Source organism: Rattus rattus, chromosome 15, assembly GCF_011064425.1.
Source record: "Rattus rattus isolate New Zealand chromosome 15, Rrattus_CSIRO_v1, whole genome shotgun sequence".
In the NCBI taxonomy this organism is placed as follows: Eukaryota; Metazoa; Chordata; class Mammalia; order Rodentia; family Muridae; genus Rattus; species Rattus rattus.
In genome coordinates this window covers 31674973-31700464 of record NC_046168.1, presented here as the reverse complement: position 1 = coordinate 31700464, position 25492 = coordinate 31674973, and the positions used below count along the sequence as shown (strand labels likewise).

The 25492-nt window shown below is 48.6% G+C and overlaps 1 protein-coding gene across 1 annotated transcript in view; it reads left to right on the top strand.

Moving 5' to 3' along the window:
• The window catches only part of Cables1 (Cdk5 and Abl enzyme substrate 1), a 102331-nt gene that overhangs the window by 67343 nt on the left and 9496 nt on the right, over positions 1–25492 (top strand). The window contains 3 exon segments of the mRNA XM_032886110.1: positions 12941–13037; positions 14191–14347; positions 15016–15119. Coding sequence (XP_032742001.1) covers positions 12941–13037; positions 14191–14347; positions 15016–15119 — 358 coding nt within the window.

Sequence of the window (25492 nt, the reverse complement as noted above, 5' to 3'; positions counted from 1 at the left end):
ATGCTCAGCTCATGTCTCCAAAGCCACTGTGGGCTCCAGCCCTTGCTTCCGTCCTTGTCTACCCTGCTGGGGTATAAGCTACAAATCTGGTTGAGTAGACTTTACAAGTGAGACATATGTCTCACACTCCCACCTGTCAACAATCAGTGGCTTTAAGAGCTCACACCTGAAAAATTATTCTTCATGGGACTTTTTAAACTCAAATTTCAAGACAGGGTGAGTTTTGTCAGTTTTCTAGTCTGGACTCAATCCACGTGGGCCTAAGAGCAATGTGAGATACTTAATGCTTGGTTCGTGCTCAGCTGGAGTTAGAATGGTCTCCAAGATGACTTGCAGAACTTCCAACAAAAGGCGATGACCCTCGTTATTTGAAACTTGCCCCAAAGTTCAGACAGCCTTGATGTATAGAGAAAGCTTTCTGAAAGCTTGTCTGTTAGGGCATAGCTAGAGGTCTATGAGCTAACATAGCAGAACTACAACCAGGGTATTATGCAAGAGCAACAGAGCAGTTTCCTAGTGCCTTCCAGGGGTGTGTGCCCATTCCTTCCAAGAACTGGTCCAGTTGGTGGTCATGTTGTCATTTTGCTTGAGGGGGTTGAGACTCAGTGGAACTAAGCAACCTCAGCTGAGGAGAGTGAGAGCAGAGGGTATTGGGGTTGTATACTCCTGTATTCATTGCCGGGACAGCTCTGCCCCAGCCATGATTCCCTTCTCAGCCTCCCCTTTAGGACTGGACTGGTTGGTTCAAGAATTTATGGTATTTATGGGTGTTGCCCAAGGGTCACTTCCTGGGATTTGGTGGCCAAGTTGTTGGGTAATAGTTTTCAGGAGGTCATGGGGGTGGCTTGTTTACCCCATGGTATTAAATTCTCCAAGAGTAACTCCAGGTAGCTGTGGGCAGACCCCTCCCATACATACCCCATACTGAAGATGAACTAACACATGATGGGCAAGTTCTCTACCACAGAGCCACAGCTGCAGGCTTGATTATCTGTTCATTTTTATTTTAAGATCAGGCCTTTCTAAATTGCCCAGGCTGTCTTCAAACTCATAATGCACCCAAGTAATGAGAATGGCGGGTATGCACCGCCATGACTGCTCTGGCTGGAATCTTAAATGAAAAAAATCATCTCTCCTCTGGGTATTTCTGTCTTTTGTCTGAGGCAGTCTGGGAAGAGGGAAAGTGACTGGCGCTGTGCTGTGGTGCTACCCACTTAAGCACCTCCCCACAGCCATGCTGGCTGCCTGCCTCCTCCTCTAGTATTGGAAAGGGACTCGGGGACTTGTAAGTGTTTGACCCCAGGTCTAGAGCCTGTGTGTGAAACACTGGTCCTGCTGGAGTGTCCAATGCTTCTGGGAGAGAATGTCTGTTCACAGCATGTCTCTTCCCCCATGGGTGACAGGACTTTTAAAATAGGATTTTCTTGCTTTTCAACTTATTTTTAATCATATAGGGGGGTGCGTGTGGGTGCAAGTGCCTGCAGAGGCCAGAGGCATCACACTGACCCTGGAGAGACCAGTGAAAACTCCAGCCATTGCCCCAACATCATCCCCAGAGCTGGACTTTACAGGTAGTTGTGAGCTAACATAGCAGAGCCTTGGTGGTGACCCCAAACTCAGGTTTGTTGGAAAAACAGCACATTTTTAACTATTGAGCTGTCTTTCCAGTCTCCAGGCAAAAACTTCCTAACTTCTCCATAGTTATCTGCATATGACATTTCAGAAAAATTTCCATTAGTATTTTTGATAGCTCCTTTCTTGGGGGGACCTTTATGTTAGAAATTCAGGGTCTTGCCTACTACAGGACACCCATGTACTATGCTCTGCAGTGGCTCTGTAGCCCAAGACTGCAGGGTAGCTGTAGACACTCAGTGTCAAGAGCTGCAAATACCAGAATCCCTTTCATGGTCAGGGTTTTGGGAAGCATTCAAGACCTCACAGACTGTCCAGGAAAAAACAAAAGCAGCAGAGGCACCAAGAATAGCCAAGAATAGTGCAGCTAGGGCAGACACATGCCACAGCCCCAGGGCCTCTCCCACAGAAATGCTCCCGTCACAGTTCCCACGGGACCCCTAAGGCGTGCCGAGAGTGCTTAGCTTGCCCAGGTGTCACCCGTTTCCACCATCAGACTTCACATGGCACTCAGGCCTAGCAGGACCTAGGCTACCTCTGGGGATCTGGGAAATGTAGGTTTGGTCTTTGCCACAGTGGTTCAGTGAAGACTTCACTTGTACTCACACTGAACCTGAAGAGGCCATTGCCCCCACATCATCCCCAGAAGGGGTCCCTGAGACAAGGACCTACAAGTCTCCATCCCCATGCCTGTGTTACCCTTAAAAACAATTGTTGATCAGACTCCACAGTTAGTAACCCACAGAGGAATTAAACCCCAGGGAACTATGCCCCTGGTCCTGAGTTCAGCAGCAGATAGTACTGCCTGTCCGTCCATCCATCCATCCATCCATCCATCCATCCATCCATCCATCCACAGCCTGAGATCTGAGTTGCTGTCAGGGAACACTGGTCCCCACTCTATCCCTCGGTCATTCTTATGACACTGATGCTGGCCTCTCTTCCCTGCTCGACTCTGTGGTTTCTCTGTGTGACTGTTCTGAGAGCCCTTGTACTCTTGTCTCCTTGTCTGGGCCCAGGAACATGATATAACTCCCAAGGACACCCTTCCCTCAGTAACACATTTCATCCACCTAGGTTCCCCCGACACCCAGAGTATACAGAGCCACTCAAAATACCAACCTCACCATGTCACATGAGCCTTGTCACCAATGTCACATGAGCCTTGGGGGGGTGTCATATTTAAGCCATAATGTTGATCTTTTTCTCACTAAACACCTAGGCCCTTGCTTTACCTTTTATAATCCTGAGCTTCTCTATAGACAAGTGTCTTAGTTAGGGTCTTATTGCTGTGAGCAGACAACATGACCAATGTAAGTTTTATAAAGGACAACATTTAATTGGGGCTGGCTTACAGGTTCAGAGAGGTTCATTCAGTTCATTATCACCAAGGTGGGAGCATGGCAGCATCCAGGCAGGCATGGTGCAGGAGGAGCTGAGAGTTCTACATCTCCACCCCAAAGAACCCAGGAACACAGCATCCTCAGGCAGCTAGGAGGAGGGTCTCCAAGCCCACCCACACAGTGACACACCTACTCCAACAAGGCCACACCTTCTAATAGTGCCACTCCCTGGGCCAAGCATATGCAAATCATAACAAGGGTTCTTCTATCTAGTGCCATCTGTCCCCAACGGCATCTCAGACACAGCAAGATGCCTGTAGGTTCCTTGTCTACCCTTCCTTCCTTAGGGGATTTTCATCTGAAACACTGTTCTGTTCCTCGTTGATCCCAGCCTAGTTTGAATGAAAGCAGCCTCACCAAACTGCTTTGTTAGGATTCTTCCCCAGCCCCTAATGCCTCACCAAGGCTTGCTAAGACTGTCTGATTGTCTTTGCTGAGGCCGGTGGTAGTGCTTATAGCGTGTGTTTTTAACTTACTTCAATTGTGGGTATGCACTATCTTCACGATCGCCCCAGCACTCTGCCTGGAACAGTGAACATTTCACTTTCGTACACAGATGGATGGCTGACATGTTTTCCAGGGCTGCGTTTCTAGGCTCTGTGGAGGAAACAGCATTGCCCTACCGAATGCAGACAGGTAGCGTGCTGTGGTGAGAGCAGATGCTCTGTGGAGTCCTTGACTTGGCACTTGGTCCTTGTCATCTTCACAGAAATGGAAGAGCTGGACAGATGGCCATGAGAAGGAACCACCAGTGGGCCATAGGGCTCTGCCCCCTCCAAGTGGCTTCATCACAGTAACAAGACACTTGCCCTGTAAGCCTAAAGAGACAGGACCTCAAGCTACACACAGCTGCATCTGGTGAACACAGCTGCTAGGCCTCTCCTCCATGCTTAGGATTCAGAATCCGTGCAGCCTACTGCATTTGGCCTCACTGGTCTGGCAAGTGACTCATGCTGGGCAGTCAGGCCTGTACTAAGGTCACAGGGCTTCTGTCACCTTCCCCTTGGCCCCTTTGGTGTCCCCTGGCCTTTGTCAGAGTTGACTGCCTGAGCACCTCTAAGATCAGAAGCTAAGTAGTGTGTGCAGATGAACACACTTTCCCTTTGGTCGTACCCTGCTTCTGCCTAAGGGGGGCCTTTTGGGTGGGGCCTAGCTTAGCACAGGGCAGTTTCCTCCTGGGGTAAGGTGAAGTATACCTGCCTTGGCTGTCTTTCTGGCACTGGTCCCAGCCACCCTCTGGTCTTCCTTGCTCAGCTGTGTCAGCCGACAGCATCTCACAGCTAAGCACACACGTTGGAAAGGGGCGGGACATGCTGACCTGCCTGGATTGAAGATGGCTGTGACTGCCCATTCTGTTCAAATTACCCAGGTGCTGAGTTCAACAAAGGCAGTGCCTTGAGGCGTTGAGAGCTCCGAGGGCCTTAGGGACAGGTGTTAGCTGTCACCTTCTCACTTCAGAGTTTCTTGCTGCTCACACAACACACATTTACATAGAGCTCCCGTCCCTAAAGAGGTAGCCACCAACTGCTCCAAAGAGGATGAGAACAGGAAGCCCCTCCTCCCCTCCTCCCTGCCTCCCTCCCTTAGGCACGGCCCAGTCTTTAGCCATCTTGGAGACCTGTATCAATGGGCACCTGAATCGAGGCGAGGGGTTGGCCCATGGGATGGACCTGGCAGTCAGGCGGGTCCTGCTGACCTCAGTCTGTCTACTCGTCGTTAACAGTGGTCATAATGTCTACCTTAGGGAACCTCTTAGTGAGGAGGCCCGGAGCACCGTGTGATTCTGGACAGCAGCAGCAGCAGCAGGTCTGCTTTTGTGCAGTGTCAGAGAGGATCCACCTGCTTCTCAGGCCGCCAGCAGTGTGATTCCACAGATACTACGGTTTCATCTTCACATTTTTCTCATTCTTTAGCTTTGTTTCCTCTCAATGGAGCATGCACGTTAAAGCCAGTTTAGGAAATATATAAAAATAAAGTCAAAATTATCAAGCCAAACCTCCTCCACAAAGCCAGTGTTAACATTTTGGCCCCTTTTCTTCCAGTCTGTCCTTTTCCCCCTAGCTCTTCATTCCTACAGAACACAGTGAGGGTGGGGACAGACCCCACTGTCCACAGCATGCGTACAGCACGGTGACAGAAAAGGAGAGCGGATGTGGCCCCTCCACAACTAACCTCCTCATTGTGAGCACTCTGTCAGAGGCCTGGAGCTGCACCACTCTTGGAAGAACCTAAGCTAGGTGCTTCAGCCAGTACTTCCCCACTGAACTCGTTGCCATCCCCTCTAGGTGGGTCTGTGGTTAGGCTTGGAGACCCTCTGCATAGAAAAAGATTCGCAAGCAGCATCCCAGACTCTCGCCCGCTTAGTAAGTGGTGTCATGTGCCTCTACCTGAGACTCCTCTCACCCTCCAGCCCCTACCCTGAACCCCTGAGGTTTGGTACCCATGGAGCCAGGAGTAGAACACCTGGTACAGAGGATTATGGAGTTAGATACAGAAACAGAAGACATGGGGAAAGCTAGAATGGCTTAGCATCCTGAGAAGGAAAAGGTGATCTGAGAGGGAGGTAGAATTAATGCAAATTTGACCTTTAACTGTTGGCTAACTGAGCTCAGTCCCAAGCCAGGAAAGCAGGAGGAGAGACTCACTTCCTCCAATGCTTTTCTCCGCTTGTACCCTCTGGCTTTCTGCTCAGACAAGCCAGAGCTCTGGCCCACACAGGGGATGAAAGGCTCTGGTGTGGTTGGTCCGCACTTGGAACTGCATCCAGTTCTGGGCAGCCAGCTCGGAGGGTTTTGGAGCACAGTCCACTAGTGAGAGACTGTAGGCAGCGTGTTATGGGTTATCTCGGCATCGTTTCTGCCTAGATGAGTTGGCACCTGTGAAATACACAGGCAACAGCGGGTGGTTCTGCCTAGGTATCTGACCAGAAGAAAGTAAGAGTGACTGGAGGCTAATTTGTTATCTGGAGGTCTTGTAAAACAAGAAGCTAGGTGATTCTGGCAAAAACAGTTCCCATGATTGTTGAATGGACGCAGACCCATTTGTGTGACAGCCCTTAGTTGATAGCCACTGGGTTCACTTCCTACAACGCAGCAGGCTTGGATTGCTCAGTAGCCTGTAAGGTGTCTTTGGGGGTGTGTTCCTGAATTGTCAACAGCTTCCACATGGTGTTTGTGTCCTTGGCTTTTGGCGTGAGGCAGTCAGATGAGGTCATCGGCTTGGGTCCACTTCCTGATCACTGATCATTTTAAGACACACAGAACAAATTCTATTCTTAGAGAACCTTCAAGCCTAATGCACCCTGCCTGGTCTAAGGCCCATCCCTTCCTCCCCACCCACTCACCCCAGAAACATCTCTTTTTCGTTGTGGAAAATTACACATTCACAAACTGTTTTTTTTTCCCCTCACATCAAGCATATTCCCACAGAGCGACTGACTCTGGAATGATCTCATGGGTGAATCATGCCATTATCCTGCTGTTTATAAGAACCCGCCTTTAGACAAAGATTTTGGCGTAAGCTCCACTAAGACCCCCTTCATTGTCTGCCAGTCACCCTTCTGGGGATGACTTACCTATGAAGTGCTGAGTCTGAGAGGCCAAGCCTTCTCAGCTACAGCCTGCCATTGTTCTATCTTTCTGTCAGCCGTGGCCTTGTTCATTGACTTTGCACTTCGGTGGTGTAACTCTGCCTCCGTGTAAGCCAGGGAAACTGATCCAAGATGTTCACTGCACTTGAAGGAGCAGGGCATTAGCTCTGTAAGTGGACAAATGCCAGGGAGAATGGGCTTATGAAAAAAGAAAAATAGTGTCTTCATTTATGGCTTTGGAAGACTCTGTGAGTGGGGGATCATTCATGCAAGCATGGAGACCTAAGTTCAATCCCTGGCACTCACATGGAAAAGCCAGGAGCCATGGTAAACATTTGTAATCCTCTACAGGTGCAGACAAATGAATACTGCGGCCCTCTAGACGGTGAGCCTAGCTTATTAGGCAAACTCCAGGCCTATGAGACACTGTCTCAGAAACCAAGATGGACAGCTCCTGAGGAAGAACACGTAGAGCTGTCCAGTGGTTTCTGTGCGTGCGCACGCACACACACACACACACCCCTACACAGAGATCTTCAGTCTGTGTTTTACACACACACACACACACACACCCCCTACACAGAGATCTTCAGTCTGTGTTTTACACACACACACACACACACACACACACACACACACACACACACCCCTACACAGAGATCTTCAGTCTGTGTTCCGCTCACCTGTGGTTCTCTCCCACTGGGCCCTGTCTCTTAGGGACTCCATTGCCTCTCAGTAGTCTACCAGGCGGGGGAGTAAGCTAGCTCACAGCCTGGGGGCAGTCTAGACCCAAACCACAGCAGGCCACAAACACTCTGTCCTGGAGTCCCTCGGTGTGTGATCTCTTAATTAAGACTCATTCACAAAGGGCATTTCCTTTCCCAGTTCAGTTCTCAGTGCCCTGCTTTCTCCTGGTCTTGTTTGAAGGGTCTAGAAATCCCATTAATATTTAATTAGCTCTTAAATTATTTACACATCCAGGCATTCGAGCCATTGTTGTCCTTTAAAGAGCAAGTGCCTGGTGGTGCTCCCTGCCCACTTCGGTGACAGCACAGCAGTGTAGTGAGAGGTTAGGCAACCCCAGCTGAGGAGCGAAAGCCTGATGAGACCACAGGTCTGTTTTCTCAGCTCCTTCCAGGGGTAAGTGTCCGATGGTATACTTTCTAAAAGTATCATTGTATGGGGTGGGGTGCGTGATACAGAGGTCAGAGGATGACTGTGTGGCGGTGATTCTCTCCTGCTCTTTAGAGTGTTCCGGGGATCACACTTAGCTCAGCCGGTTTGCACAGCTGGCACCTTTACCCACTGACTCTCAATCATATTAGAGCAAATATTGATTCATTGATTTTTTTTTTTATTTTGATATTTTTGATATTTTGTCTCCCTGACAGGGAGTCCTGTTTTCCCACCAAGATAGTTCTGTACCAAGATAATGGTAACCAAATGAGCCCTTTACGAAAGATGGAATCAGGAATTGGCTGTGCAGTAGTTAACAGGGAGTAGGTAACCTTTGAGGACGTGATAATCTAGTTGTCTCAACAGTGGCGAGGAGCGCTAAGTTTGTTTTACTGTCGCAGCAGAGGCAAAGACAGGGTCCAGGGGCCTTCCTCCTGTGGGCTCACAGGACTCCATGTCATGGCACACCACTGTGAGGGATGCCGCGGCCCCTGTAATGAACCAACCTGGTTTTCACAGGACTTAATTTTAACTGTTCTCTCCAGCACACTTTCATCTCCCTATTGCCGCAGCCCCTCCCTGGCCCCACTGCAGCCCCTCCCCTTCCCCCACTGACTGCTTCAAATGCTGGTCTTTGCATTTGCAAACTGTTGAAGCTGCAGCAGACTGAGAATTATGAGTGGGGAAGTCAGTCCAAGTTGCCCTGTCAGCCCGAGCGAGGGCAACAAGGAATTAGAGCCTGAAGTTGCCGACAGGGTTCCCCTACTCTGGCTTCTCTGAGAGTAGGATGTTCTCCTACAACCTAATAAACCATGTTTATCCTTGGGCAAAAGTACTGAATTTAAACCTTAATATGTGCAATTCTGGAATACCACAGTGATAACTAAACTTGCTTTAAAAAAAAAAAAAAAAAGACAGGGATTCCTATGCAGGCCAGGCTGGCCTGGAGCTCATAGAGACCAATCTACCTGTGCCTCCGAGTGCTGGGATTAAAGGTATATGCCACCATGCTACAATGCCTCTGTGATTTTAAAAATAATCTGGAGTCTAAGTAAATTAGTATTTGAACCCTAGTATAGCTGGGATTAAAAGAGGATCCTCTAGGCTTTTCAAGGAAAGCCCAGCTTGACTCTGATTCTAATGGCTTTAACTACTGATCCCTGACCTCATACTGTAGGTTTAAGGCTAGCGTGTGAGTCTATGGATCTGCTTCATAACTGTTTTATAAGAGTTAGAACAGTGGTCTTAGAAAATGTGATTTTTATCCCTACTCCTGACACTTCTGCTTAGTTCTTTTTCACTGGATGCTTTTGGGGTACATCTGTGCAAACAACTTCTACCCCCTTTTCTGCAGGTAACCCCAGCCATTCAGGCTTTGGAGATGCCTTGCCCAGGGCTCTCTTGTTCTTTCTGCACTCACATAGAAGACCAAGGCTGTTATCCGTAATATTAGGGAGTCTGTTGTGAAATTACTGCTATTATGTCAGTCAAGTGTAGCTCCAAAAGGACAATTTCCTGCAGTCGATGATAACATCAGGTTTCGGTGACATCGCCTGGAGCACTTAGCAGGAAAATCTCACCCCGAGAGGATAGGATCCTGACTCTGTTCTACCCAGGAATTCAGAAAAGGAAATGGATACTTGGGCTAAGGATGTTACTCAGTAGAATGCTTGCCTGATATGTACAAAGCCCTGGGTTTGAGCCCCAGTACCACATAAATCAGTACACTCACATTTCCCAGCACTTGGGAGGTAGAAACTGAGGGACCAGAAGTTCAAGATCAGCTTCTGCTTCGTAGTGAGTTCAAGGCTAGCACGGTCTACAGGAGATCAGATCTTAAAGAAAAAAGTTCCGTGCTCATCAGAAATGTCATGGATGGGCTTTGTTTTCTGTGATGTGGGTATCCAGGCAGCACATGTGTGCCTGCACTCTTAACTCGCGCCCACCAAGAACTGGGTCCAGTCGCGATGGCAGCTTGAGAGAGTGCTCAGAAACGTGTATCTCAACAATTAAAGTCACCCATGTCCTAGAGTAGCTGTCATGGTGGATTCCATGTTGGAATCTAGCTACAGCTGAGTGGATTCTCCGGTCCTTTCAATCTGTTATCCTCTCTCTCTTGCCATCCCTACACAAGGTTTCATAATGACTTTTTCAGTCTCTAAGACTGTATGACATGAGGCCTAGGGCAGCGTTTCTCCACCTGCAGGTCATAGACCAGATCTCCTGCATATCAGCTATTTACATTAAGATTCAAAACTTAGGAAGTAGCAACAAAATGATTTTATGGTCGGGAAACACCACCCCATGAGGAACTAAACATCTCAGCATTACAAAGGTTAAGAGCATGGTCTGGGGACCCTTTAATGCCTCGGACCTGGAGGCCACACACTAGTCATTGTTCCCTGGCTTGCCCTGACACTGCCTGTTCTCCCCCCCCCCCCATGCTCCTGACTCCTCCAGGCCAAAAGATCGCCCATGCCCTGTTCACTTGTAGGTTGTGGACTTTGCTTACGGCTGGGAGTACTTGGTCACGGAGCACTGATAGAGGGGCAAGGAGGAGGCCTGTGGTTGTCATGGATCCCCACTGAGGATCACTCTGATGTGCGCATCACCCTTCCTGCCTCTTGGGTGCCTGGCACAGTTTCCTCAGTGAGCAGTGGCCTGAAAGGTAAACATTAGAGGCTACAGACAACAAATGGCTATAGTTAGGGGGGGAGGGAAGACCAGAGCCACATTATTAAACACATTGTATGTGACAGTGTGGTTTTGTCATGGAAATTACCAATGGATTGAAACACTAATTTAGCCCAATATGGTAGCCATTAGCCATTTACATTAAGTTGATTAAAGTTTCATACAACCTATATGGACATGGTGGTATATAACCCCAACACTCTAGGAGGCTGAATCAGAAGGGTCATGGGCTAGCATAGGCTATGTTGTCTCTCTCTCTCTCTCTCTCTCTCTCTCTCTCTCTCTCACACACACACACACACACACACACACACACACACACACACACACACACACACACACTTCAGACAACTGGAAAATCAGGTTTCTTGGCCAAATCATATTTCAAATGCTCAGTTGTCACAAGTGACCAGTGGCCACTGTGTGGGGCAGTGCAGAAGGAGGTCACCTCTAGCCTAGGGAGGGAGTTCTGTTGGATGACACTTGTCCATCCTGAACCATATGTGACCCGAGGCACAGGTGAAGGTTTGTCTTTGTTATTACTTATCTCATTCAGCTTGGCCTGGCCAAGGTACAGTAACTATTCTATCAGAAGGTCTAATGACATAACGGGAAGCCGGGGGAAATGTTACACTAGCAAGTCCCATGAATTGGCATGGGTAGATCCCTGTGGGAAGGCAAGGCCGAACCTAGCCTGACCTCTCTCTCTCATGGACCCAAGTGTCCCTGGGCACTTGGACAATTGCCTGGGTCCGTGCGTCTCTGATTTTCTACAAAGGGCTTGTGGCCTGACTCACGGGAGGAATCCTGTGTGGAGCATAGTTTCTGTTACAGCTTCCTTTCCCTGTGGGAAGCAGCAGGAAGGAGTGTTGGAAGAGATAGCTGCTTGGTTCTGTCAACCTTGTTGTGCATATCCAGCAACTGACTGGACCCAGGCTGTTCTGAGAATTCAGAGCAACAGCAGAATGGGATTTCACAGGAACCATGCTGCACCGTGAGGCAGGTGACTACTCGGAAAAGGCTTCAGTTGCTTTACCTACTAGATATTCTACAAATGGAGCGTGCGACAAAACGCTCCTCCTGCAGGCTCTTCAGACCCAGGTTGGCTTTCGTGAAAAGAGGAGAGAGTGCCAAGAACTGTTCACTTTCGTGCTATGTGACCTTGATATGTTTTTGAGCATGGCGAACCATATCCTCTCAAGAAAATGTCTTCAAAACTATAGTGCTGCTGAGAGAGGAAGGTCTGTGTGTTGATTTCGAGGGCTGTCCCAATTCAGAGCCGCCAAGCCATCCTTGGTGTGCCCACAGGTCAAAGCAGAGCTCAGGTGAGCTGGAGACACTTGCTTTTCCTGTGTGGAAAGTGGCCTTCTTTCCTACCCTCCCCCACGTATCACTCCCCAACCCTCTCTCGCTCTTTCTCTCTTTCCTGGGTTACCTTTGACCTTTCCATATTACTTCCTCTTGCTAAAGTTCTCAGTCTCTGGTATGGAATTTCCAGCCAGGTCCCATGATGAGCATGCTTTCTGTCTAAAGTGGTATTCCTAGCAAGCACTGTATATTAGAGACAGAAGCTGGAAGGCAGGACCCAAACATGGCTGCAGTGTAGAACCCTGGATGTCCGGTTTTATTCCACACTCCGTAATGCAGTGCCTGGACGTAGGCAGTCAGAATGGCGCTAGGTGACTCTGGAGGGAACTCTTCCTTTGACACAGTTACACCTGGATATAGTCCCAGACTGCCCATCTTGCTTCTCCTGGGTGGTAATGTGTGTTAGGAAGAACATTAAATATAAAATACTCCCCACAACCTACTGTCTTGGTGGCCTCAATCTCCTCCTCTGCAAAATGGGCTAATGGTAATTTCTACATATGGCACTGCCCTAAAGAACCAAAAGAATGGTGGCAAAAGGCATTAGAAGCGTGCCAGGCTGTCCAAATGCTTATTGTGATTCCTGGGGATCCTTTTGATGAGAGCCACACTGTCAAGGTGTCTGCTGCTGTGGGGTTGATCTTTTCATTACCAGCAAGCACCTGGCAGCTGCTGAAGACACTGATCTGTCCTCTCCGATACAGAAGAGTGGCAAGGAGAGGTGATCTTAGCAGCTAGCTCCCAAGAGACCTACTGTCGCCAGCACTCAGGAAATACATAACCCCCAGCTGTGACTGAAAACACAGAGGCCATGCTGAGGATAATGGTACCCAAGGGCTTCCAAGGCCCACCATGTCCTCACTTCCTTGTTTGTTTGGATTTTATTTACAGGAAAGTGAAGGAAGGGGGTTTGGGGGGAGGGGTACTCCCTGGAACACTTGTAATAACTCCCAAGGAGAGGCAAATGACCACCCTACCCCATGGGTCATTTTATCAGTGTGACCAGACATCTTGTGCAGTAATCGTCATTCTTTGAGAAACACACAAGCATTATTCTCTCTTGGCTTGTCCTTTCCAGGGACCTGAAGTTGGATGGAGGGAGACAGTCAGCAGGGGCCATGAGCCTGAAGGAGGTCATTGGCCTTGAAGGTGTGGAACTGGGTGCTGACGGGAAGGTGAGACTTCCACGTTCTGAGACTGCAGATCCCTCAAGGCAGCAGAGTGGAAAGGGGGAGAGATAGACCTTAAGACCTACTTGCGAGGCTGGGGCAGATTCCCAGGTGCATTATACCATGTCGCCCAGCTCTGCCAGGGACCAGACAGAGACCTGCTGGGCCAGCGACTGGGCAGACGCATGGCTGGAGATCTGCAGATAGGAGCATTTCTTTGCTAACACTGTTCACAGCTTTTTGTAATACACACGCATGAACACACATTCCAGGATCGAGTGAGGCTTCGCGTGCCTGTGAACTAGAGGTCTCAGTAAACTTTGGCTCCTCGAGATCCCGTGAAGCCCAGAGCTCCTCAGCTCCACAGAGTGACCACTGAGCCCTCACATTCCTTCTGTATTCACAAAGCAGTGAGCTTCTAAGTTGAAGCCCAAGGAGCCACATTTTAAAGATGAAGTAGACTTTTAGTACTGGGCATAGGGCGCTCCATAAACCCCCAAAAGCCTGTGCTTCTGTGTGGAACCTATCCCAGAAGAGTGTGCCTGCAGGCGAGCTCCTCACCCCAAGGGCATCTGTCATGACAGGGTCCCTAGCTCAGGCTGCAGGTGGGGTGCATACAAGGTGCTTCATGGGGCAAGTAAAGAGACATGCGCTCACCCACCTGCACCCTAAAGGGTGAGTGCTCACCGTGGAATGAGGATTCTGGGGTAGAGTTGAGGTAGCTGTGATCAGTACCTGTGTGATAGGAGCTAGCAGCCCTTGTCAGAGATTCCTGAGGCCCTGTGTGTTCTTGAATTCCTCCTTCGGACTGTGAGATGGAGTAGATCATGAACCTCATGCATGACTCAGCATCCCAGCACACTCTGAGGCAGCACCCTGTCGCCTGACATGTGGACATTTTGCCACCTACCAGGACAAGTTAAAGCAGATGGGGTTAGTTCCAGCGTAGTCTGCTCAGGTGAGGGCTGGGTGGGAAAGCAGCACACATTTGTCACAAGTGGGTACCAAGCAAGCTGCCTTTTCCAACGCCATTAGACGCTAGAATTGCATGGTTTTTCAAAAAGCAAACCCAACCTTAGGGAAGCGACAAGGCTTGTACAGCATGCAAACCCAGCCTCCCTGGGTATAACCTCTGCCCCGTATGTGTTCCTCCTTTCAGACAGTGTCTTACACCCAGTTTCTATCACCCACAAATGCCTTCGGAACCCGTAGAAATACCATAGACTCCACCTCCTCCTTCTCCCAGTTTCGGAGCCTGAGCCACCGAAGCCTCTCCATGGGCCGGACTGGCAGCACCCAGGGGAGCCTTGACGCAGGTAACTGTGACTCAGAGGTTTGGTGGTTCAGGGTAGGGAGTGCCTCGGCTCACAGGGCACAGGGGTCTCCAGTTGTGTCAGTTAGAGGGCAGATTGCAGGTGAGGTTGGGGGTGGGGGCATATCTCAGGAGACACAGACACACACACACACACACACACACACACACACACACACACACACACACACACGAATGGAAGGTAAAGTTCTGTAGGTCAGCCTGCCCCCGTCCTAATGTCCCACCACCTGCAAAAGTCATTCTACCTGTGTTCACTGAGGCTGCCATGTTTGGAATATGATTCACAGACAGTAGCCAAGGTCATGAAACCTTTCTCAAGAATAGGCCAGTGCAGGGCTGGCTGCATCCTGTGACCTACAGGGGTTCCAACAGGTCACATGTATGAATTTTTGTGTTCTTCCTGGTCAGGGAAATAAATACATAATTTGCTAACGTAGAAAAAGTCGGAGTGGTAAACCCTGCCAGTCTCTTGTAGGTGCATGAACCTCATTCCCATGTGGAGATGAGCCCTAAAAGTCAAAGCCATGGGGTAACTCTGTGATAAATGGCTCTGAAGCCACCTTGACCCTAATGGGTGTCCTAACATTCTCCTAGTAGCCTTAGCCTCAAGAGTACAGGGTCCCTAATTACCATTTTGCTTGTGATGTTCAGGAAATGACCTGGGAGACTTTATCGACTACGACCCAAACCTCCTGGATGACCCCCAGTGGCCTTGTGGCAAGCACAAGCGAGTCCTGACATTCCCTTCATACATGGTAAGTAGTCTCTGGTAGTGGCTGGCTGGCTTGGTAGTTCCCATAGCCTCCGAAAATGGCCCCAGATAGCTCACTGGACTTTGCCCCTGGGCCATTTTATTGAGTGCACTGGTCAGCTGCAGGATTCTGGCTACCTGGCCTGGGGATGCCACTGTCAGAGAGGCTGAGAAGGGACAGTACATCAAAACCACCAGCTCAGTTTTCAGTCCCCGGATTCTGAGTCTGTACATCCCCAGGTTCCCCTAGGGAAGGACCTGACCTTTCCCTGGAGCACCAAGTTCAAGTGGAGCTGTGTTTGGATCATCCCAGTGACTGTTGCATGCACTCTAAACCAACAGTTGGCAGTAGGAAACCTGCCATTAGGACGTAAAGTAGGATATAGGTGTGATGTGCGAGAGCTTCCCTTCTGTGTGTACTGCATGGGACACAGGTGTGACCTGTAAGAGCTTCCCTTCTGTACATATGTGTAGGACAGGTCTGACATGGGAGAGCTTTCCTTCCGTATGTATTACACAGGACACTTCGTCAGTCTCCCATTCTATAATTTTGATTAGGTTTTCTGGCTGTTCACCTCCCCTACTCGATCGTTCCATAGACACGTCCTTTCTTTTGGTAGATCTCTAATTCAAGGGTGGGGTGCGGGGAGCAGGAATGAGCCTCCTGTGCAGAGAAGCAAACTGGTCAGACCTGTCCTCTCAGACACACAGCATCCACAGAGAAAATATCTGCCCAGATGCCCACCTCTCTGTGCCTTCTGCATCTCATGGGGCAAGCAGGACAGGCTATCAGGCACGTCCTCCTCTGGGCCACTCTGTCTGCTTGTCTTAGAAGCCCAAGGACTCTCACGGTGGCCATCCATATCTACAGGCGCCACAGGGCAGAGCAACTCAGGGTCAGGGTTACAGTTAGGCGCGCCAGGAAGTACTGGGGCCTTTGCCGGATATGTCCAGCATTTGTACTCAGTCCTGCTGAGCCAAGCTTAAGACCTTGTCTTCAGCCTTCTGTCTTTACCTAACCTCCAGCCACAGCTGTGTATAGGGACTGTTGTGTTTGGATGGTCTTCTTTTCTTCTCTTTCTTCTTCTTTTTTCCATTCTATGACTGGTCCATCCAAGAAACAAAACCAAGATTCGTTGGTCTCCACAATTCCAGCACTTAAATATTCAGTAAGTGACAAAAGCCAGTGTCCTTGTTAAAAGAGCAACTGAAATGTCATTTACGTGAGAACATGTATTTCCCTTGTGGGCCCACTTTATGAATGTTCACTACTAACTAACTTGGGCAGGAAACTGTGGCTCTGAATGCTAGTGAGACCTTTTGCTGTCGACAGGAAGTGAACCTCTAGCTCCTGACTCAGGTCTCAGCTCGATGACTTTGCCTGGTTGCTTCTAAATGGCGTGTTCCTAGCAGTCAGCCATTCTTTGACCAGAAAAACAACATATATCTAGTGGTCTGAGACAATATAAAGGTTTGTTGCTTATGGCTGATGGTGGGTACAGCAAGGGACGTTCCTATGGAGATGTTAGGTCTGGCGACAACACTGGCCTCCCTCTGACAAGCCTGGCTGGTGCCAGATCCATTTGTCACTTAGGTTGTTTCGTTGTGAGTGTTGAAGTTCTGAGGCACAGTTGTGTGTACGCTTACATGCATATGGTCAGTTTGTCCCCTGCAGACTCTTGGATGACTGTCCGGGTAAGAATATATGTGCAGCCCACTTTTTCCTGTGTTCCCGAGTGGGTCATCTTCCATATGTTCATACTGGGCTATGCGGTCTATGCTTCCACCAAGAGCCCATGTCTTACAGAATGCCATTACTCAGTGGCTGCATTTCTTAGTCCTGGGCATCAGGCTTCTCCCCTTCTAGCCTGGCCTCGGACATTGGTACTTTTGATAAAAGACAGGCCATTGGTTCTTTTGTATTATCCTTAGATTGTCGACATGTGTAACAGACAGCTTTAGACCAGCCTCTCCAACTCACAGGAGCCTAGAGGTTCCTTGTAGGAACTCGAGTGTAGTGGTCTTTACTTTTGTATGCTAGGAGCAAATCTAGAATTTCCTCATTCAGCAAATGCAGTAGCTACCCTACTGTGTGCTGGGCCGGTTGCTTCCTCATCCGTCAGAGAGCTCACCAGTCACAGTCCCCATTCTCACTGGCCTCATTAGAATGAGTGGGCAGTCCAACAGCAAGCAAGTAGACAAAAGACTACAGTTGTGACGAGGGTATAAATTCATCCTGAAAACCTGGTAGGAGTTGACAAGGAGGGGCAGAGGTAGGTTCCCATGTGGGAAAGCAAGAGTATGTGCACAAAGTGGGGTTGAGACCCTCGAGTGACGGCCCTTCATCTGTGACCATGACTCCAGGCCAGTGACTCCCAAGAGATTCAGTAAGAATTGGAGTTGTTTGAGTGGGTTGCAGAAGGGCCTTCTGTGGAGAGAATATCTTGTGTATTCTATGGATGCTTCACCTGTCAATTTAAAAATTTACGGCCTATAGGAAAGGGTAGAATAGAAGGTGGGACATCTAGGAAGCAGAGAGAATTCTGGGACAGCACAGGAAGCCAGTCACATGGCAGAATGTAGATTAGAGTAAATGGGTTAAAATAAGATTTTTTCCTAAATATTTATTTATTATATATAAGTACACTGTAGCTGTCTTCAGACACACACCAGAAGAGGGTATCAGATCTCATTACAGATAGCTGTGAGCCACCATGTGGTTGCTGAGATTTGAACTCAGGACCTCTGAAGATGCTCTTCACCTCTGAGTCGTCTCTCCAGCCCTTAAAATAAGTTAGGATCTAGTCAGAGAAGAGCCTAGCTATATGGACAAGGTATTTGTAAATGTATTTTGAGTCTGAGTCTTATTTCTGGGAGCACAGGACTAGGAGGAAGAATCAAGATCAAACTTTTTTTTTCTTCTTTGAAGGAGAGCCATTTTTATTGGGATTGCACTGAGTCTTTCTTTAAATTGGATTGGAGAAAATTAACATATAAATAATCCAGGTCTCCTGACCCATGGACAAGATGTGCCTCCCAACTGACTGGGTCTTTAATTACTGTAGCAACATCTTGTAGTATTTAATATACAGACATAACTTCTTGTTTTAAAGATTTATTTTATGTATGTGAGTACACTGTAGCTGTCTTCAGACACACCAGAAGATCATTACAGATGGTTGTGAGCCACCATGTGGTTGCTGGGAATTGGACTCAGGACCTCAATGCTCTTAACCACTGAGCCATCTCTCCAGCCCTAGACATAACTTTTCATACATAGATAATCCACATAAGTACTTCATATTTTGTGGTGATTTTTAAATGACAGTATTCCAAAAATACAAATACCGGCTATCATATATCCCCCAAAATGTCAGTGACCAAATACGTAATAGTAATTTTTTTCTTTTTTTTCTTTTATTTTTTGAAATAGGAAATTTTATTTATTTACATTTCAAATGTTATCCCCTTGCCCAGTTTCCCCTCCCCAAACCCCTTTACCCTGCTTCTACTCCCGGCTCACTGCCCTAGCATTCCTCTACACTGGGGCATCGAGCCTTCACAGGACCAAGGGCCTCCCCTCCCACTGATACCAGATAAGGCCCCTTCAGCTCCTTCAGTCCTTCCCCTAACTCCTCCACTGGGGTCCCTGTGATCAGTCTGATGGTTGGCTTCAAGCATCCGCATCTGTATTGGTCAAGATCTGACAGAGCCTCTTAGGAGACAGCTATATCCTGTCAGCAAGCACTTCTTGGCATCAGCAATAGTGTCCAGGTTTGGTGTCTGCATGTGGGATGGACCCCCAGGTGGGGCAGTTTCTGGATGGCCTTTCCTTCAGTCTCTGCTCCACTCTTTGTCCCTCTATTTCCTTTAGACAGGAGCAATTCTGGGTTAAAATTTGGGAGATGGGTGGCCCCGTCCCTCAACAAGGGGCCAAGCCTAACCTCTGGATATGGTCTCACAGGTTCTCCCTCACCTTCGTTGGGTATTTCAGCTAATGTCATCCCCGTGGGGTCCTAGAAGCCTCTTGCTTTCCTGACATCTGGGACTTCTGGTTGCTACCCCTAGTTCCCCATCCCCCATTGTTACATACCTCTGTCTTTGTCTAGTCTATGTCTTTTTATTGGGGAATTGAGTCCATTGATGTTGAGTGATATTAGAGACCAAGGATTGTTGTTTCCTATTATTTTTGTTGTTAGAGGTGGAATTATGTTTGCGTGGCTAATTTCTTGCCTTTTTTATGGTGCATTTCCCCTCCTTGTGTTGGAATTTTCCACCTATTATCCTTTATAGGGCTGAATTTGTGGAAAGATAATTGTGTAAATTTGGTTTTGTCATGGAATATCTTGGTTTCTCCATCTATGGTAATTGAGAAATTTGTATGATATAGTAGCCTGGGCTGGCATTTGTGTTCTCTTAGGGTCTGGATGACATTTGCCCGGGATCTTCTGGCTTTCATAGTCTCTGGTGAGAAGTCTGGTGTGATTCTGATAAGTCTGCCTTTATATGTCACTTGACCTTTCTCCCTTACTGCTTTTAATATTCTTTCTTTGTTTTGTGCGTTTGGTGTTTCGACTATTATGTGACAGGAGGAGTTTCTTTTCTGGTTTGATCTATTTGGAGTTCTGTAGGCTTCTTGTATGTTTATGGGCATCTCTTTCTTTAGGTTAGGGAGGTTTACTTCTATAATTTTGTTAGGATATTTGCTGCCCCTTCAGGTTGGGAGTCTTCACTCTCTTCTATACCTATTATCCTTGGGTTTGATCTTCTCATTGTGTCCTGGGTTTCCTGGATGTTTTGGGTTAGGAACTTTTTGCATTTTGCATTTTCTTTGACTGTTGTGTCAATGTTTTCTATGGTATCTTCTGCCCCTGAGAAGATCTATCTTCTATTTCTTGTATTCTGTTGGTGATACTTGTATCTATGACTCCTGATCTCTTTCCTAGGTTTTTCTATCTCCAAGGTTGTCTCCCTTCATGATTTCTTTATTGTTTCTATTTCCATTTTAAGATCCCGGATGGTTTTATTAAATTCTTTCACCTGTTTGGTTGTGTTTTCCTGTAATTCTTTAAGGGATTTTTGTGTTTCTTCTTTAAGGGTTTCTACCTGTTTACCTGTGTTGTCCTGTATTTCTTAAAGGGAGTCATTTATGTCCTTTTTAAAGATCTCTATTGTAATCATGTGATTTTTAAATCATAATCTTGCTTTTCCAGTGTGTTGGGGGAATCTAGGGCTTGCTGTGGTGGGAGAACTGGGTTCTGATGATGCCAGGTGGCCTTGGTTTCTGTTGCTTATGTTCTTGCGCTTGCCTCTTGCCATCTGGTTATCTCTGGTGTTAGCTGGTCTTGCTGTCTCTGACTGTGGCTTGTCCCTCCTGTAAGCCTGTGTGTCAGCAATCCTGGGAGACCAGCTCTGTCTGGGAGGAATTTGAGTATGGAGAGCTGTGGCACAGGGTCCGCTCTGGGTGCAGATGGAAACTGGAAGGAACCTGTCCCAGACTGCTCCTCAGTTCTTGTGTCCTGAGGGCTTTGGGTAGGCCTCTCAGAGCAGAAGTGGTAGTCTTGCCTGTGTTCTCAGGTCTGCACTCCTGGGAGACCAGCTCTCTCCCAGCAGGATTTGGGTATGGGGACCAAACTTCTATAAATAGTGCCCCACGTTGGGTGCCAAAATGTTGTAATAAAAATTAATTGGGAGTTTCTCCCCTACCTTTGATCACTCAGTCCCCAAATAAAACTTAAAACCTTTATATTTATAATTATCCTTAAAAGCACCAGAGCTGGGCAGATATCAGCCTCTGTGCTACTTTGTCTGCTTCCCTCTCAATAACCCAGGATATCATTGCCATGCTCTGCCTGGGCACCCCCTACTCCAACTGGCCAACCCTCATGGCCATGTTCTCATGATTCACTTACCCCATGATGTGTTTTCTCTTCACCTCTCTCTTTTCTCCTTCTGGTGGTCTCTGCCTCAGATCCTAAGCATTAGAATGGAAACACTGCCTGCCTCCCCTCTGCCTAGCTACAGGCTGCAGGCACCTTTATTCAACCAGTAGTTTAAAGTTAAGGAGCAAGGTTCCATAGCATCACTTGGTTTACAGGAGGAGCTCTCCTCCCTGAGGCAGCTAGGGCCAGGGTTTAAAATGACAATGCCTAGCAACAGGCCAAAGCCCAGAAGCCCTCACTAGAAGCCTCAGGCACACAGAGAGGACTGGGAAGCTCTGCTCACACTGACACCCGTCCCACTGGATGGTGCCAGGTCTGGGAGGCTGGGCTCTGTTCTCTGCTGACCCCTGGCACTTCCTGGCTCATGGGGAGTAGGTTCTAGGGACTATTTGGCCTGTGGATCCTGTTGCCTTAGCTTTGTCTCCTAAGGCCACAGTCCAGGATGGAGCATCTCAGTGGAGGAGCCATGCCTGAGACCTTGCGACTGTTGTCCAGTGTTACGGTGTGCTATGAATTTCAGGCTCCATTACAGCCATTTTAAATGTGCAGTCTCATGAATTCTGTTACTGTCCTTTGATCCCAATACAGGTGTAGTCTCTTTTTCTAGTTCCCGGAGGATTCAATAGTGCTAATTCTAGTCTAATCTAGTCTAGATTAAATTAATTCTAGTCACATCTTTCTGGTGAATCTCCCATGCGTGGCTCTGTCCCAGAATCCTTTCTGCCTCCTGGATATCCCACCTTCTATTCTACCTTTTCCTATAGGCTATAGGGTTTTTTTAAATTGACAGGTGAGGCATCTGTCTAATTTCTAATTTCTTTGGTAAGACTACCACTATTCTGATTTCAGAACTGTATGTGTTCCTGTCCTGGAGGTTTGTATACATGGACTCAGGCTGTATCCTTTCTTTGGTCCGTCTTTCACACAACTTGGTATTAGTGAGATTTACCCGAAGACTTCTGTTTATTTGCTGAGCAGTGTTGGAAACACAGTTTATCCATTCTCCTGCTGACGGCCACTCTGGTTGTCTCTGATGTAAGGCTATCATGAAAACCGCTGCTCTCAGTGTTCTGCACATGACTCACTGTGGGCATTTGTGTCTTTTGTCCTTGCATAAGCACCTGGGATGGGTCACTCAGCATCACCCATCCAAGCCATAGATGGATCTGTGCTCACTGTCCTTGCTGTAAGTGATGGCAGCCAGCCCTGTGGGAGGTGCCACAGGGGAAGTGACACTGTGTGAGGTGGCCTTGGGCTCTTCTTCCATTTGTAGTTTTAAGTGTTGACCCAGCAGGTTACTCCCACGGTCATCTGTCAGGAAAATGCAAAAGTCAGACGTTAACTTGAAGCCTCTGGGGCAAGTATGAAGACCACAGGGTAGCCTCACCTGTGGTTTAGCTGGCAAAGCCGTCATAGAAGGCAACCATAGACCAGGAAAGCCGTCAATGGAGGTGACCACAGACCACAGACTGTGAAGGCTGCCTGGCTACATGCACATTCTTGTCCGGTGTTAGCTAATGTGCAGCCGCAGAGGACAGGAGGCCTTCTGTATAATTCGGTGTCTCTGGAGTGTTGATCTTATCATTAGTACCTGGAGCTTGCTGTGGTTTTCACTGCTACCTTGCTTTCTCCTCTCCTCCTGTGGGTGTGGAAAGCAAGTAAGAAGCGAATGTAAGGGGGAGCCGTAGTAAAGTCTACACAGTGAACCCTGTGCAAATGGACTGTGAGTCCTCTTTTTTTTCTCGCCCTGCTCTGCCATGAGAAGGAAAGCTGACAGACAGTCCTAATGATGTCCATAGATACCCACATCTCAGCAGAACACCTCTTCCCCCATTTACCTAACAGCAGAACCTGAGTCCTGAGGTCCCCGCATCGCCCTTGTATCTTAGAATTCGGTTTTCCGGGACACTGTGAAATGCTTTGCAATGGCAACTAGGGAACTCAACAAAAAGATTCGTTCAGCCTGTTTGGTGGCTGGACGCTGCCCCTGCTTCCAGAGATAAAAGTTTTATTATAAATGCTTGTTTTCATTAAGCATTATTTATATCGGTGGCTTAGGTGCTCACCTGACTGCAGAATGCCCAAGAGATGAAGCGTCTGCAGCCCATCAGCTGACTGACAGTGCGTGTGCCCCCTGTCACAAGGCATGGTGACCCCACAGTATGATCAACCCCATATAACAGCCATAACTACGCACCACTGTTCTCTGGGGGGTAGAACGCCACCAAATGCACCCCAAGCTGCTTAGGCCACAAGCCCCTGCCCAGAGTTTTCTTACATTCACTCTTGTCCTCAGAAAGAGGACTGAATGCATGGGACAGCTGAGATGCCCATCTGCCGCTGGTTAGAGGGATTGCGTCTCTAGCCATCACCTGCTTAATCAGCTGAACAAGCAGAGCACCTGCCTCCCGCTGCCCCATTGAACTGGGAATGCTGATGGCTATTAGGCTGTCACGGTTGAAGCAGAACTGAGCTTGAAGCAGAACTGAGCGCTGAGGTTTGCAGGGCTGGAAGGAGCTGTCTAGATCACTGGTACTACTTCTTCCCTTTAAGGTGTGGTGGGGAAATTGAGGCAGTCTCCCTTCCTTGGGATCTTCCCACCCTGGATAGGGGTGATTTCTGACCCCGAGAAACAGTATCAGAGCGGGCAGGTAGATTAGGCAGCCTACATGCCCATGTCCAGAGCTGCATGTGCAAATGCTCAGAGGAGAGAGGCCAGCGCTCCACCAGAGCCTGGGAGCTCTACACAGCCAGTTCCCCAGGATCTTTGCTGAGGCAAATGGCTCCCTTCCCTCTTCCACTGCACTCCGAGGGGCCTTCTCTTCACAGCATCACTGTGAGCTAGATGAAGCCCAAGGTCAACTCCTTGGAGGCCCCTCCTTCGTGAGTCAATAATTCTAAAAATGAGTGGAATAATTCTAAAAAGCAGGGTGCCCCCGTGTCCACAACAGATGCAGTAGGTACTTACACCAAAACAAGCTGTGGGTTTTTTAATCTTTTCAGGGTCCTTTCCAGTGTTCTCTCTGTCTCTGTCCCTGTCCCTCCCTCCCTCCCCCTCCCCTCACTCCCCTTTCCCCCCTCTCTCCTTCCTGCCCCTGATGAGGTGGGCGTGACCAGGCTCCTTTGTGGGGCTCATTGCTCTGGACATAGTCTTTTGGCTGGGTTCCCCCTCTCAGCTGACCCTCCTGGCTTCCCTTTTACACAGCTGGTTACTCACAGCCAGAAAGCAGGCCGTGGCCTTCCTTTGGATGCTTGATCAGAAATGCAAGTGCTGCAGCCCAGCCCTGCTGTCAGACACAGCTGCAGGTCAGGAGGAGCCTTTAATCAGGCTAATCCTGTGGCCTGGAATTAGGTGGTAATGCGCCAGGCTGGGAAGGGGCTACACCTTGCTTCATTAGCACTTTGATTTATAGTAACACACCTGCAGATCCCAGCACTGCAAGGTTTTAAAGCTAGTGTGTCAGACTGGCAGGTGAGCTTAAAGCATCAACTTCCTGTTTAATTTAATCTCCCCCAAGTCAGAAAGGGAAGCTGGCAGGGGCTAGGAATTCCACGCCTGCTACAGAGTCTCCCAGTCTCCTGGCTTTACTGCCATCACTGCAAGGACAGTCTCTTGGGCAGCTGGGATGGCCAGGCACCAGGGGTTACCATACAGCTCCCTCAAGGGAAGATAATGTCAAGTTGTCAGGGCTTGGTCACACCTTAGTAGTCAGCAGGGGGACCTGTAGCTCAGAAGCAGTGAAGACGCCATCCCTCTGACACCTCCTAAAGCCGAGGGTGACCCTTCCACATCCTGCAGAACACAGGAAAGGCTCTGCAGGTCGGGCGTCCTGTGTGTGCCGCGCAGCAGCACCACTAGATACACACCATTACTGTGGTCAGGACTGGATCCCCTAGGAGCTGCCGTGACCTATGACCTTAGGCTGTGTGTCTGATCTGCAATGGGCTCTCTGCAGATGTGAATGAGATGAAGTGAGGGGAAGGGTGGAGACCCAATCTCACATGATTGTAGGGGGACAGAGAAGACTGCAAGGGTTGTAGGAAGCATCCCTCTGTCTTGGGGACCAGATGCTTGGGAGGGGCAAGGAAATTTGTAGAGACAGAGTAACGCAGCATTTTATTTCCACAAGGACAGCCTACCAACCTGCTGATTCCCAAATCTTCGGCTTCCAGCTAAGTCGCTAGGACAGCCTGCAGTTGTTAACACTCTCCAGATCGCTACAGCAGACCAGGAAACCAGAACAGCCACTTCCTGTTCCCAGCCACTTCCTGTTCCCACACAGCCAGCTCCACACAGCAGGGCTTACCACCGTCCTCTCCCTATCATGTCCTAGAGGTATTTCACTGTCCCCAAATATAGCCTGTCTGACCCCCAAATAGACCGAGGGAGACCGGCTAGAGTGACTGGGGCCCTTGCCTCAGTGATGTGGATTGT